This window comes from Rhododendron vialii, chromosome 12a (genome assembly GCF_030253575.1).
Source record: "Rhododendron vialii isolate Sample 1 chromosome 12a, ASM3025357v1".
Taxonomy (NCBI): domain Eukaryota; kingdom Viridiplantae; phylum Streptophyta; class Magnoliopsida; order Ericales; family Ericaceae; genus Rhododendron; species Rhododendron vialii.
This window is the reverse complement of record NC_080568.1, coordinates 25,967,324-25,981,451: the sequence shown is the minus strand read 5'-3', so window position 1 is coordinate 25,981,451 and position 14,128 is coordinate 25,967,324. Positions and strand designations below refer to the sequence as shown.

At 39.3% G+C, this 14,128-nt stretch overlaps 1 protein-coding gene across 2 annotated transcripts; it reads right to left on the bottom strand.

Annotated features, from left to right (window-relative positions):
• Nucleotides 1–8,359: 8,359 nt before the first annotated feature.
• LOC131310603 (uncharacterized) lies at nucleotides 8,360–12,494 on the bottom strand. 2 transcript variants are annotated; one of them, XM_058337715.1, is made up of 3 exons: nucleotides 11,685–12,494; nucleotides 10,186–10,739; nucleotides 8,360–9,398 (listed from the first exon to the last, which is right to left on the bottom strand). In XM_058337715.1, exons 1-3 carry the CDS (start codon nucleotides 12,381–12,383, stop codon nucleotides 8,627–8,629), a joined length of 2,025 nt encoding a protein of 674 aa, XP_058193698.1. In that variant the 5' UTR covers nucleotides 12,384–12,494; the 3' UTR covers nucleotides 8,360–8,626. The 2 variants fall into 2 exon arrangements, with proteins under 2 accessions (XP_058193698.1, XP_058193697.1); XM_058337714.1 differs by having other exon boundaries at nucleotides 10,186–10,745; nucleotides 11,685–12,491.
• Between the last annotated feature and the right edge of the window lie 1,634 nt (nucleotides 12,495–14,128).

Below are 14,128 nucleotides of genomic sequence, written 5' to 3'. Positions count from 1 at the left end.
CCAAAGTCTCGCACCCCCGTAAGATTCGAACCTTGGTTACCACTGGAAAAGGAAGGTAAGCAACCAAATTCACTAGAAGTGATTCTCATTGTTACTCGGAAAAATGTTTGATTTTTGTGTTTTAGGTATTCAGAGATTTTAAAATTTGAACGGGCTTCAATAATTAACATTTGAAGAACACTCGTACTTGTCTTGGTGGGCCCCAGGATTGTAGTGACCGAGACTTGGACTAAGGAAAGAAAAGAAAAATAATTAAAAGGCCCAAGCCAATTATCGGCAGTGAGCATGGCCCATGCCCACAATGTTTGGGGAAAAGGGTTTCTGCTACAGCTTTGGAGCCCACGCAAAAAGGAAAGGGAAAATGACAGCAATGATGTGTTTTGATAATTAATATCCATCAAAAATATATTGAGAATATTTGTTAATGCTGAAAATGTCTTTGGCGGATATTAATTATCAAAACACGTCATGGACCGTCGTTTTCCCAAAAGGAAATAATGGTTGGCTACCCAGGCTTATGCTTTGCTATTTGCAAGGAAGATTTGCAGGGAATTACGTAAGAAAAAATGCATTTAGGTTCATTTTGGATCTCACAAAAATTTAGAAAAATATTCATAAATTTTTGAATATTATTTTATGAGGCCCTGTAAAAAATCAGCTCCAATGAACATCGGTAAGTATTACTTTCGTTCCTACGAATCCAAAAGTAATACTTACCAATATCCATTGTAGTTGATTCTGTACAGAGTCCCATAAAAAAATATTCAAAAATTTATGGATATTTTTCTAGATTTTTGTGGAACCCAAAATGAATCCAAACGAGTTTTTCCTTATATGGTTTCCTGCAAATCTTCCTTGCGATAAGGATTTGCAGATAAAAGGAGAAGATACACAAACAACAGAGGGCATTCGAAAACCAAAGGCCAGTAGTCCAATCAATGGCCGGCTAAATTCTCTCGTATGGCATAGATGAAGCACGATCTCCGAGTAATGTAGTTTATGTTTTATTTTAGAGTTTTTTTATTCGAACAATGATTGTATGAATAAATGAATTTATTTATTGATAATTCTTTCTATTTAATTAATCTATTGTGTTTGTCTTTCTAGATTTCAAACATATCATACAACGGTTTTACTAGTTCGTGATAAATAGGTAAGATGAGCTATGCTGTAATATCCCATCGAGTATTCGGGAATGTATAATTATCCGTGTCTATTGATTTGTCTTTTTACATGGGATAATGGGAAGATAGATAATTGGAGAAGAAATATGTGGCTGGAGATAAATGTGCAGGAAGGTTTAATTGGTATATTGTGTATTTATTAGGAAAACTAAAATGAGATCTTTTGCATGTATAGTTTAAGTGTCAACCGGGTGAGAGTATGTGCATGTGAAGGAAGTATTTGGTAAGTGTGCGTGCAGGTGAATTTCACGTGACTGAGATTATCAAACAAAACTTGCCATGGATTTTAGAAGTTACATATGTCTTTTGTTAACTTGGTTTAGGGAGTATTAGATATACTCCTTATAAGGCTTGGGTGGTAGCCTAGTACACGTGCACGAAGGGAAAAGTTTATCGCCTAAAAGTACTACACGTGCACGAGTGCATGTGAGGAGAGAATTTGTGTGATTAATACACAAGATTAATAAAGAGAGAGGAGAGGGGAAAAAAAAAAGGAAAAAAAAGGGCGAGGAGGAAAAAAAGGAAAAAAAAAGGGGGAGGAGGAAGAAAAGGAAAAGGGGGTTCACGGCTGGTTTTTTTTTGTTTTTAGTTGATGGGATTAAATGGAAAGGGCGTGGGCATATGAATTGGGGATGGGTTTTTATAGACTTCACCAATTGTTGTGAGTTTTGATAATTTTGGCATGTAACGATACTGTCGTAATGAGAAGGACGAAGTATGTGTGATGGTTTCTTGTGTAGGTATTAAGGAAGTGATTTGGATTTTTAATTAATGATTATGATACTTTGTGGGGCTTATGGATCCGAGTCGTTACATATGCTCCGTAATACACGTCGTGCTATTAAACAACCTGTGCCTCGGGCTATTAGACAATCTGTGCCTCGGTTCGTGCTAGGCGACGATATTTCATGCCATTTGATGATTCGCAATTATCTTTAAGTAACACCCTATGGGCCCACAAACCATGCGGTGTTCGGTTTGACTCAAATAGTTAGCCCTGGACAGTAACATAAATTTCATTATAAGGGATCGAGTGGATTCAAAACCCTAAGTCTTTTCTCTTATAAATTCTCTTTACTTTTTAATTGCGTTATATTAATTTAGTTTTCATAATTTTATGAAATCAAACAATCAATTTTGTTGTGAATTAATTTAGGAGTAAATTAAAATAACTATAAATTAGCCTTCGTAATCTTTGAGGATGATACTCGGAGTACTTACCACTATTTTTTAGGTAGTAGTAATTATTTTGTTTTCAATTATATTTTTGGTAGAGAAATGACACGATCAAATTTTGTCGTTTCCGTACCAAAAATAATTAACTAAACAAAATATTTACTACTACAAAAAGGATATCGATAAGTACTCCGAGTATCGTCCTCAATGATTACGAAAACTAAGTTACAGTTATTTCAATCACTTTCTAAATTAACTCAAAAAAAGATTTGATTTTTTGATTTTCTAAAATTAATTATGCATACTAAATTAATTTGAAGCAATTAAAAAGTAAGAGAGTTTATAGGAGAAAAGATCTAGAGTTTCAAATCCACCCATTTCCTTGTAATGGAATTCATGTTAATATTAAGGGCTAATTATTTGAATCAAATCGGACACCGTAGGGTTTGCGGGTCCACAGGGTGTCACCTAAAGATAATTGCAAATCATTGAATGGAATGGGATATTGCCGGCTAGCACGAACCGTCTTACTAGTACAACCCGTATCTATGGCATAGACTGTCTAATAGCACGACACGTCTTACGGAGTATAACCCATCTCACCACCCAATTATCACGAACTAATAAAATCGTTATATGGCGTGCTTGAAATCAAGAAAAACAAATTTACAATAGATTGAATGGAAAGAATTATCTATAAATAAATCCTTAATTCATACCACCATTGTTCGAATAGAAGAACCCTAAAATGAAACATAAACTACATCACTCGGAGATCGCGCTTCATCTACGCTCTAGGAGAGGGGTTTAGCCAGACATTGGATGAGAAATTACTGTGCTATTTTTCTGTCCAGCCACCGTGATAGTTGAATATGGAATAGCTTCAAGGTAATACAATTAAATTCTGTAGGAAAACAATGTAAACCTAACATAAGTGCAACTGCAGGCTAATTATTCGAATAAAACGGGCACCGGAGAAAAGAGTTCTATCACGTTTGATTTTGGTTTATTTCAAATTATCAACAAGCTAGATGCGTTGGGCCGGATCCCAACCCCGTATCACCACCCCATAATTGTCCTCCTCAATCGGATCCCAACCATGTATCACTAACCAATAATCCTACAACTACTACTCAACGTCGGTGCAATTCTAGAGATTGGATAACCAAGTTTTGGAACAACTATTTCAAGGTTGACCTGGACTGGCTCACACAGGTACTGTTCATACACACATATACTTTATCCCTCTCTTTTCGATTGGGCTGGATATCAAGTTATAAAAATACTTTCTCAAGTAATTATGACCCTAATCATAACAAAATACATCTTCTATGCCAACAAACACGCGGCCAATTAATGACATAAGCCACCCTAATGGCAACCGTAGCTACCCAAGCTATTTTTAGTCCACCTGACAGGTTCTGGCAGGATACCCGTTAATGATCCTAACGGACAGAAAAGCCATTTTGCGGGACTAGCCATTCCAGACAGTTATCATGACGAGGATTTTCGCTTTATATTTAGTTCTTAACACTGTGGTGTTAATAGGACTGTTGAGCACTATCATGTTTGCCTTATGTGGATTTTTAAACCGCAATAAGTTTTTAATATGGCTGCTCGTACTCATTGTGCATGTCACAATTACATGCATGGTTGCAGCTTATGGTTTTTGCAATTTTTATGGTATCCCTAAATGTATAGTTCAAGTTTAGACTTCCTAGGCGTGTATTTACGAGACTGGGGATAAGTTGGTTGGGTCTATGCGCATTTGTTGTGGTGCTTCACCTATGCCACTATCTGTGCTCTTGTTGTGCCATGCCGGTGCCCATGTTGTGCCATGCTTGTGCTTTTATTATGCCCTATCCGTGCTCGTGCCTAATCAGATCTTCTAAAGCCAAATAATAAGTTCGAAAAAAATACTCAAATTAGTTCATATTGTGATTAACATAAGAAGAACAAATTAATTGACTCTTCTTTATAAATAAATAACTTTACTACATCTGTACTTGTATTGTGCCTTATTGCGCTAGTGTTTAATCGGGCCCCTGCCACGGGCCCTAGAATGACAGTCTGGTGAGGCCCTAGTTGCAAAAACTTTTTCTAATTGTCATGTCCATCCCCTCTCCGACAAGCACAAATGTTCTGCTTGTTTGATCCTATGAATACATTCTCCGTACAAAGACTCGCTCTTATCCCAATGTAATATTTTGTTGCACTCATGTTAGGAGTAGCTTTGATAGCTGCTGATATCGTTGTGACGTGGCCGGATCCGTCTTTTGCTACGGTAACGTTCGCACGCATACTATGCCCTCTAGTACGTACTCGGGCACAGTGTCACAAATATGAGTGCTGCCAACATCCTCGCATTCCACCTGTCAAATTACATCCGCACATTAAGAGCATGTACACCAACAATATGTATTTTAACTACCTAATAATCTACTTTTTTCATTTTACCTATTTAAATATTTCTCAATCCTACACCAATCCTCTCTATTAGACTCTCTTTTCTTATAAACTATTATAAATACTTCATTATTTAATTTGAGAGAGAGAGAGAGAGAGAGAGAAGTCAGAACGGGAGACAGGGAGGAGGAGAGAGAAACAATTGTTTAAGGGTATGGAGATGAACAGTGTCTCGGTATATTTGGAGAGGTTTCTCCGTAAATGCAAAATACATGCGTGTTTGACTAGGCTGGTGTGGCCCATTTTTGGGCCTTTCCTAGCTAAAGTTGCTAAAAGTGCAACTATACCTAGGCTAGTGTACATGCCCTAACTTGTGTAGATTAGCGAGTCGCCTTGATTACTATTGAAATTAAGGGATGTTAATGTAACGCTCCGATTTTTGAAAATGTTAATTTAAATACAGTAAAACCAAGTGTAGTATTTATTTAAATGAAATCATAATTTAGTCTTACAAACAAATAAATCTTCAATTGAATTACATTAATACAAAAAAAAAAAGAAGGGAAGGGTACTATGGTAAATTCTACTCTTCAGGGCATCCGTCTTCCTCTGCAACAAACCTGCTCCGCATAAAATTCTCCATGCTCGTCACCTAGGTCTGACATAATATGTTAGGGTCACAAAAGTAACATCGTGAACTTTTAAACTCAGTTGCTAACTCCTACCCTATATCCCTTACACTAGCAAAAATATCATATAATTTTGTAAAGTAAATTGCAGAAAACAGTTCATCACATAAAATCAAATCAACAAATGAAGTGTCAGTGTCTTATCAGAGTTTATCATCGAAGTGTATCGTAATTCGTATCCTCATTTTGCAAGTTCAATTCCACTTTCCATCCTTTTTTCTCAAGCACTAGTTCCGCAGACCATCTTTCAGGATCTACCGAGCGCTTAGGCTAAATTCAGATTTTGCCACCCAAAAGCACAGATTCCGCTGACCTTCTCTATTAGAACCTACTGGGCTCTCAGTCTTTGATCATTTCACAAAGCACACACGGCACTAATTCCGCTGACTATTCTTTCCGACCCTTCTGGGCTCCTAGATTACACACGCACACCCAAGTCATGGTTCCGCTGACCATTCTTTCAGGACCCACTGGTCTCCCAAGCTCACACATGCACACTCGAGCCATGATTCCGCTGATCATCTTCAATAGACCTATTGAGTTCTCATGTTCACACAATCATCAACCCTTTTCACATTTCATTTTCTCATTTCTTTTCAAATTTCATTTCTCGTGTCTTGTAAACATGTATCATTTTCTCGTGTTCACTTCAAAGCTTGCATAAACACGCAGTATCAAATAAATCTTAATTTTCCATGCCTTTCTACTTGACCAATCAAAAATCATAACGGCTCATAATCTAAGAGCAACATTTCTATCATGTAATCGATAATCATACTTTACAACTAACCAACTATAATAACTAAATACAATTTCTAATAATTAACTCAAAATCATGTTTTTCGAAATCAAGGGGAAAAAACGAAAATCCTATGGGTACCGATGGTACCGTAGGAAAAATACACCGACGGCCACCGGATGGCCGTCTCCGGCCACCGGACGGCCGATCCGAGCCGTCCAAAAATTTTAAAAAATAAAACCGAGTGGGCTAGTGCGAGAATCAATGGCATCCGAGGTGTGTAGAGTACTTAATCCGAGCACCCTTTTTTCGTGTATATACACGTATATACATATATAGACGAAAAGGGGTGCTCGGATCAAGTACCCTACACACCTCGGATGTCATTGATTCTCACGCAAGCCCACTCGGTTTTGTTTTTTAAAATTTTTGGACGGCTCGGATCGGCCGTCCAGTGGCCGGAGACGGCCTTCCGGTGGCCGTCGGTGCATTTTCTCTACGGTACCATCGGTACCAATAGCCGTACTCGGGAAAAAATGACTGTACACTTAGCCGATTAAGATCATTTCCTCTAATTAATGATTTTGTCATCTTCCAATTTTCTAGGAGGTTACACCTCCACTTTTTTTTTTTTTTTTTTAACAAGCACTTATCATTCAAGCATAATTTCAGTACTTTTTAAAATCAATGAATACATAGCACTATTATATTTAGGTGAGTAGGTAGGAGGTTTCTACCTTGCTTTTAGGCGGTAGTAGGTTGAGTTACGTCAGATCGGATTGGAATGTAGCAACACAGTTTCGTTCAATTTTGGATTGATCGGAAAAAAAAATCCTAACTTCCCTCTGAATATAAATAAATATGGTGTTTGGTGGTGATGTGGCGAAGAAAGTGGTGGTGTGGGTGGAAAAAATCAATTCTCCTCTCCCTCCATCTCAGCCCACTTTCTTTCCGGAACTAGTGTGGGTGAGAATAAAAATTGGAGAGATTTTTGGCGTCCAGAAAAAGTGTTGGAGGGTTTTCTTTTTATAGGCAATTCCTCTCTCTCTCCCATTTATTTCTATCTTATCTCTTCTCTTATTCTTTCTTTCTCCCTACGACACATTCTCTCTCTCTCTCTCTCTCTCTCTCTCATTTATTTATAGAAAAATTTTAAAATCAGCCCAATAGTGAGCGTGTGAATGTGTATTAAAGGGTTTAAAAAATACACAGAAATTCGTATTTTTCTTGTCTTCTAGTGTGTCTATCGTTAGCCCAGTGGGCTGACAATAGCAAGACCGTTATTTATATCTTATCTCCTCTCTCTCTCTCTCTCTCTCTCTCTCTCTCTCTCTCTCTCTCTCTCTCTCGCTCTCTCTCTCTCTGTAACGCGCCGAATTCTGAAGTGATTTTGGGTGTTTTGTTAACGTCTCTAACGATATCGAACGAAGCTCATTTTTTACAGAGACCTTAAACGACATATTTAGAACAACATGAGCGGCTCCAATCATCTTTGTGCAACCCGAGCAGGGAGAAAATGGGATCTGTGCACAGCTGCTGTGTACAAGCTGCTGTGCACGTAGCTTTTCTGAATAGATAGTGTTGATGTAGTGTTGTAAGAGATGTGAGTAGGTAAAATGAAAAAATTGCACTGTTTATTAGCATTTTTACCTAACAACTGGTAAAGTTGCTCTAAGAGCATGTACACTAGCATTGGTAAAATACCTTTTTAGTTATTTTGGAGAGGAGAAACTCAAAAAATAGCCCTGCACTAGATTAGGTAAAATACATTTATGAATAGGGCTTAGCCACTTTTACCTAAACACTATTCACACTCCTTTCTTTTTTTATTGTTTCTTTCTCTCTCTCCTCCCTCCTTGGGGAAAAAAATAATAGGAAAAAAGTGAAAATATATATTTTTTAATTGGTGTTAGGTAAAATAGATAGTATTGATATAGTTGTGAAAGAAAAAGTTGATAACTAAAATAGAATTGTAAATTGTTCACAATATATTATACCAATCCATTGATAAACTTGCTCTAAGTATGCATAAATTGTACTCAAAATTATACAGAAAGTGAATTTATACCGTTGATTTATCTTATGAAGTGAATCTGTACCGTTGATTTACTTTTTCGGGAAAATAAAAGTCAAATCAACATACTGTCTATAAGTTGGTGTGGGAATTGTAATGAAAAAGATTTTCGTTATTCCAAAATAAAATATTTTCGTTATTCCAATATTCATGGCATATACCGATTTTCACTACTTTTTGCACCTGCACCTTAATCTCCCATGGAATTTTAAGCACATACTAGAAAGGAGGACAATGAACCAGTCCCTTATTTCACATGGGAGACAACAAGCAATTGGTTAGAACCCAAATTATTGCATGAGAAGATCACAAGGCAGAACAACCAGACCTCCTCCAGAATCCTTCAGTATTGCTTTTCTCACAATGGTTGCGTGTTTCTGTTTTGTTGGGTTGTGGTATCCGAAGGCAACTGAGCCGCAGCCTGCGAGAGAAACACCGCTGTCGCAGGGCTCATGGTCTGATACTGAGGCGGCATAGGTGCTGCAGCCGGATGCTGAGCATAGTACACTTGCTCGTGTGTCTGATGAGGATACTCAAACCCGTAGTTACCCGCCATCGACTGAGACGGGTGGTGGTGCATCTGAGGGACACCCATGTATTGTTGCTGAAACTGATTACTAGGAACTTGGACCGGCGGAGGAGTTGCTGTTGCAGAATTTCTATTCACATGTCCGGTCATTTCTGGTGCAGCCGTCTTTGTCATGTAAACAGACTGATTGGGTTCGTTGTAAACTGCTGAGGGAGAGATGGTGGAAGAATTCGAAGGCATTGTTTGGGTGACTGGATAAAAGTACATTGGATATTGTTGCTCCCCTTGGTGGTGGAGTTGTTGCTGTTGTGACGGTGGTGGAGCGTACATTTGGTAGTAAGACGAGATTGGCACTTGTTGGCCGGTAACCGGGTGGTGCATATAGTGCTGGTTCGTATAGACAAATTGCTGTTGCTGTTGCTGAATTTGTTGTGGAGGAAGCATATAGGCAGAATCATGAAGTTGCTGGGAGCTTGGATCTGGGATGTTACTCTTCGCCTCGGTCGGGATAGCAGGGCCTCTAATTTCACTTGTTGCAACATGAGGTTGTTCTTGGTAGACTGTATGTTTCGATAGAGTTGCCGATGCAATACTGGAATCACTGGGAACCAAAAGCAATCAAGAACACATTTGCCAGTTAGCACTACCCTTAACCGAATGTTCGAAGAATAATTTCAACATATACCCCAAAAATGCAAAAAACATAGCACGAAACGTGCCATTTCATTTCAACAGAGCACACATATGCCATTTCAGTGTCTTTCGTTTTCAATCGCCTATCCCCATGTGGTGCATCTAATATTTGTCTATCGAGCATGTTCAACTCCTAGAACTACCCTTATCGGCTAAACTGAATTGAAAGTTGAATCACGCACAGTAGAAGGAAAGAACATAAATTCAAAATTAAACTCTTAAAACTTGTAGCATCAAAATGTAGATTCTGACACAGGTGCCTCGGCTTGGGCATTACCGGGATGACACTCATAGGGTATCTACAATAACACACTACGAACTGGATCGGATGAAGTTCTGCCTACCTATAAGAGGGGGAAAAACCTAGGGATATTGGGGGATATCGTGAAAATTCTTCGAATCCCTTCCAGACGATACAATACTAAAAAGGTCACACAAAGGAATGAAAAGAAAACTAAGCCAGTAGTATTATTTCAGATTTTTGGAGATGAGAGTAACATTTTCGTGTTAAGCTCATTTAAGGGAGTTCTTAGGCAATTTAGTTCCTCCAGATTGAAACTCTAAGATGTGATCTTAATGGATACTTCCCCTTGACTTTCAAATAAATTTCAGAGCATGAAACAATAAATCCACAAGTTTCTCGAGTCTCAATTTAGAAGGAAAAAAACAGACCCGAAATACAGAGTTCATGGTACCTTGCAACTGAATCAGGCGACAGCAAATTACAAGCATCAGCAACCTTCCGCTGCATGGGCTGCAGCGGAAGTGGAGGTTTCCTAAACGCCGTTGTTGCCCCCTGATCTAACCTCTCATCATCGGACACCACCACAACACTAGCACCACCACCCGAAACCACTGCACCACCAATAACCGTCGGAAGTGGAGGCATAGCAGCATTCATATGCGCAAACTGTTCATCTAACCCAACCACTTGAACCCCACCGCCAATAACCGCTGGAAGTGGCAGCTGCTGAGCAACACTCTTATGTACAAACTGTTCAGCTAATCCAACCACTTGAACCCCGCCACCAACAACCGTTGGAAGTGAAGGTGGCGGAGCAACGTTCATATGCAGAAACTGGTCGTCTAGTCCAACCATCAGAGCCCCACCACCACTACCCTCAACCCGAACCTTGATCGGGGGCAAATTCGACATCGAAGGAGACGAAGAGCTCGACCCGAAGGACGAACTTGTTTCCACCAAGGGCGAGTCAGGCATTACCGCAACCACATTGTGGGCATTAGTATGCTTTCCCTGTTTTAGATTGAATTTGGGCAAAATTAAATTTTGTAATGGACAATCGATATAATTTAACCTTTAATTACCTTTTGACAAAAAAAAAAAACTTTTAATTACCTTTTATTATATTTACGTCATTAATTTTTAGAAGAATCAGAAAAGCCGTCACAATTTTTAGAAGATTGAAAAACATAAAAGTATAAACGACCAGATGACGCCATCAAACAAACTAAAATACGGATTTTTCCAACTTCTTAATTCCAACATTTGAACTTAGATTTAGAACTTTATACTTTTTCGATTCCTCACGTGAATGCAAACAATTAACATTCAAATGCTTTTATTTAGATTTTCATCGTAAATTTCACATCGCGTCATTTGTTTTGATGAAAAAAATTAGAAAAACATAATAAAATTTAAAATCAAACTCGAAAAAAAAATTACTTCCTCCGTTCCAAATTGAGTGTCCCTTTTGGGGATTCCAAATATTTTAGGGGCATGTAATAATTACACCTATATTGTCTACCATTTCCACCATTACCCATATATTTACCTACTTTATCACACTAAATTCACTTGTGAGGGACACTTTTGAAAAAATCACCAATCACCAAATTTTTCTTTCCATTTTTTGAAAATAGCCATCATTTTGGAACAACCCAAAATCAAATGATGGACTCTCAATTTAGAACGAATGGAGTATAAGACAACACTGATGTCGTTTTTCGTCTTTTCTATCACTTTTCGTTTTTGATGAATTTTTTCAACTTTTCAATCCAATTGCGTCCAGAACTATTCGATGTATATAAATTCTCATGCATCAAATGGCTTTTAGATCAAATTGTGTCTAGAGTTGTAGATGTGGACTTTCTTATATTTTCATACTTCCCGATTTCTCTCGTGGACACAAACAATTGATCGAAATGATTAAAAACTTAGGCCAAAGGTGCCTACCTTGTTATTAGTGCTATCACAATCCACCTCAGCACGAGAATCCACATTCACAACTCCATCTCCATCATCTCCCTCATCATCAAGCTCAACCAAGCAATCCATGACGGCCGACTCAGACAGTCCTCTAGGAAGATCAAACCCGGTCCCGTTCAACGCGTCCACGAACCACGTCTCCGACTTGGCGTCGTCGAGCAGGGACCCCATGGAGGCCGCGGTATCCGGCTTGGCCAGGAAGAGAAACAAGCGGAGGCGGCCGGGTTTCGAAGAAACGGAGGTGGTGATACGGTCGTACTCCTCGAACATGTTGTCGAGGTCGTCGTCGGTGGCGACGGAGATGAGGGAGTCGAGGTCCTCGTTGGGGAGCTGGTACTTCAAGGTGAAGCGGCGGCCGTTGAGGAGGGTGCGGGAGAGGCGGGAGGAGAGGGCGGAGAGGGAGGAGCTGCCGTGGCGGTCGACGACGACCATGCGGGTGTCGCCGCCGACGTAGCAGAGGCTCTTGTCGTGGGGCCGGGGGATGATGTGGCCGCCGTAGCTGCACATGAGGCGAAGCTTGGGGTTGGGGACGGGAGGGAGAGGATCGACGAGGACGACGTCCGGGGCGGTGTCAGCGGGGCGGGCGCGCGGGGAGGAGGTGGCTGAGTCGGGGTGGTTGGATTGGGCGGTGGTGGTGGGTTGGGATGGGAGAGGTGGTGGATCCATTTTTAGAGAGGAGTAAGTTTGGGAGAGAGTAAACTTAGGTTTTGAGGGGGAAGAGTTCCTCAGTTTAAAGTCTCTTTTTGTGCGTAAGTTTATTTTGGAAGAGAGCGATAGCTTGGAAGGAATTTTTTTATTTTTATTCAAGTGGTACATATCTTTTTTATTAATTAATTTCAATGAATTCGTGGCATCGAAATAAGTCAAACTCTGACTAGATTTAGTGATTTTTTTAAAGCTATTTTTTAGTTGAAACTATAGATAAATGGTGCAGGTACTTTTTAGTGTAAAAAAGGCAGTAGCAGTGCAACGGATACAAATTAAAGTGCACAAAAGGCATGATTATATATGTGTTCAAAATCGTTCAATGCATATGATAGATGTAAAGTTCATTCATTATATTTTTATAAAAGATTTTCCAAAAGAAAAGTGCTAAATTTCAATATCAAACTTAGTTTTGGTGACAGTATCAAGTTGAAACGCCACTTGCAACCAGTGCATAGCAAGGGACTTTTCAAACATTACATTTTCATTTTGTTAGTGCTTTGAATTTAAGTAACCTATTTTGCCAAATTAATTAATTATTTAATTACCAATCATAAATACTATAATTGATTGTATATATGGTTATTTAATTGAAGATCCATTTTGAGAGCTACGTCAAAATGGTGTGTCAAGTATCTTACCTCCTTTAAAATGCATTAATATTTGCTAGGACAACTCTTAAAATATAGTTCGATTTTGATTTCGCTGTTGCTCATGAAGATACTCTAACTTACACTGTCAACCTGCTGCAAAAATCAAACACAATACAATTTCTTTCGTGTGCATTTTTCAATCAATTACGGTCATCTTGACTTTAGGAAGACTAACAGACTATGGAAAAGAGAAGCCACATCTAGCTGATAGAGAGTTGAGTACACTGTTATGGACCTTACAGTCGTCCTAAGTGTAATTAAGTTGGTCCGGATGATGCTTAGTCGATCTTGGGCTGAGGTTTAACATTAATTATCCGGTTTGAAAGGCGATGCTTTGGATTAGCATGAGGTTGGTGTGGGCAGCAATAATAATCCGCGATTATTTTGGGGCTAGGTGATCATATAGCTAGTTTGAGCTGCAAACATTTTTTAATTGCATATTTAATTGGTCAAAGGCATCGCTAAAGTGAAATAAAGAGAATTTTTTGGTTGAGGTGGGCCCCTAACGCCTCCTATATCCCATCCTTACATACACGTAGGAGGTCACATGCATTCCCATAATTCATCATACTATAACATGCGAAATCGAATAATTGAGAGCAAGAGGGTACGGAGGGGCTTCGGGTTGGTGTTGCGCACCTACGAGCAGTCGGATCATGCATTCAACGGTTCGGATCTCATCTCAGCAATCAACAATTGAGAGCCGTTCATTGCCGAGATGAGATACGAGCCGTCGGATACACAATCTGACGGCTCAGAGATGCGCAGCATGGTGCTGCGCACACTACTACACAGCACCATCCCCCAATTGGATGCATAGAGAGAGAATTGAGAGCAAGAGCGGAGGAAAGTTGTTCACGCAAACTGCAAGGGGTCGGTTTGTTTGCTCTCTCTTTAGATCTTAGGTTCGATTTTCCTAACCATCGATTCTTGGGGCCATTTCACCCTCGTACAAGCGTGTAACTGCTATGCAAAGCGCTGTTATAAAGATTACACTAAGGTGCTGATCATAAGCTGACCAGAACACCACCGCGTACAAGGGCACAAAAAAGA

Coding starts and splice junctions, on each gene's coding strand:
- LOC131310603 (XM_058337714.1), bottom strand. CDS start 12,383: ATGGATCCACCACCTCTCCCATCCCAACCCACCACCACCGCCCAATCC. Junction 10,746..11,684: donor GTGATAGCACTAATAACAAG/GTAGGCACCTTT, acceptor AATCTAAAACAG/GGAAAGCATACTAATGCCCA. Junction 9,399..10,185: donor TCGCCTGATTCAGTTGCAAG/GTACCATGAACT, acceptor TTTGGTTCCCAG/TGATTCCAGTATTGCATCGG.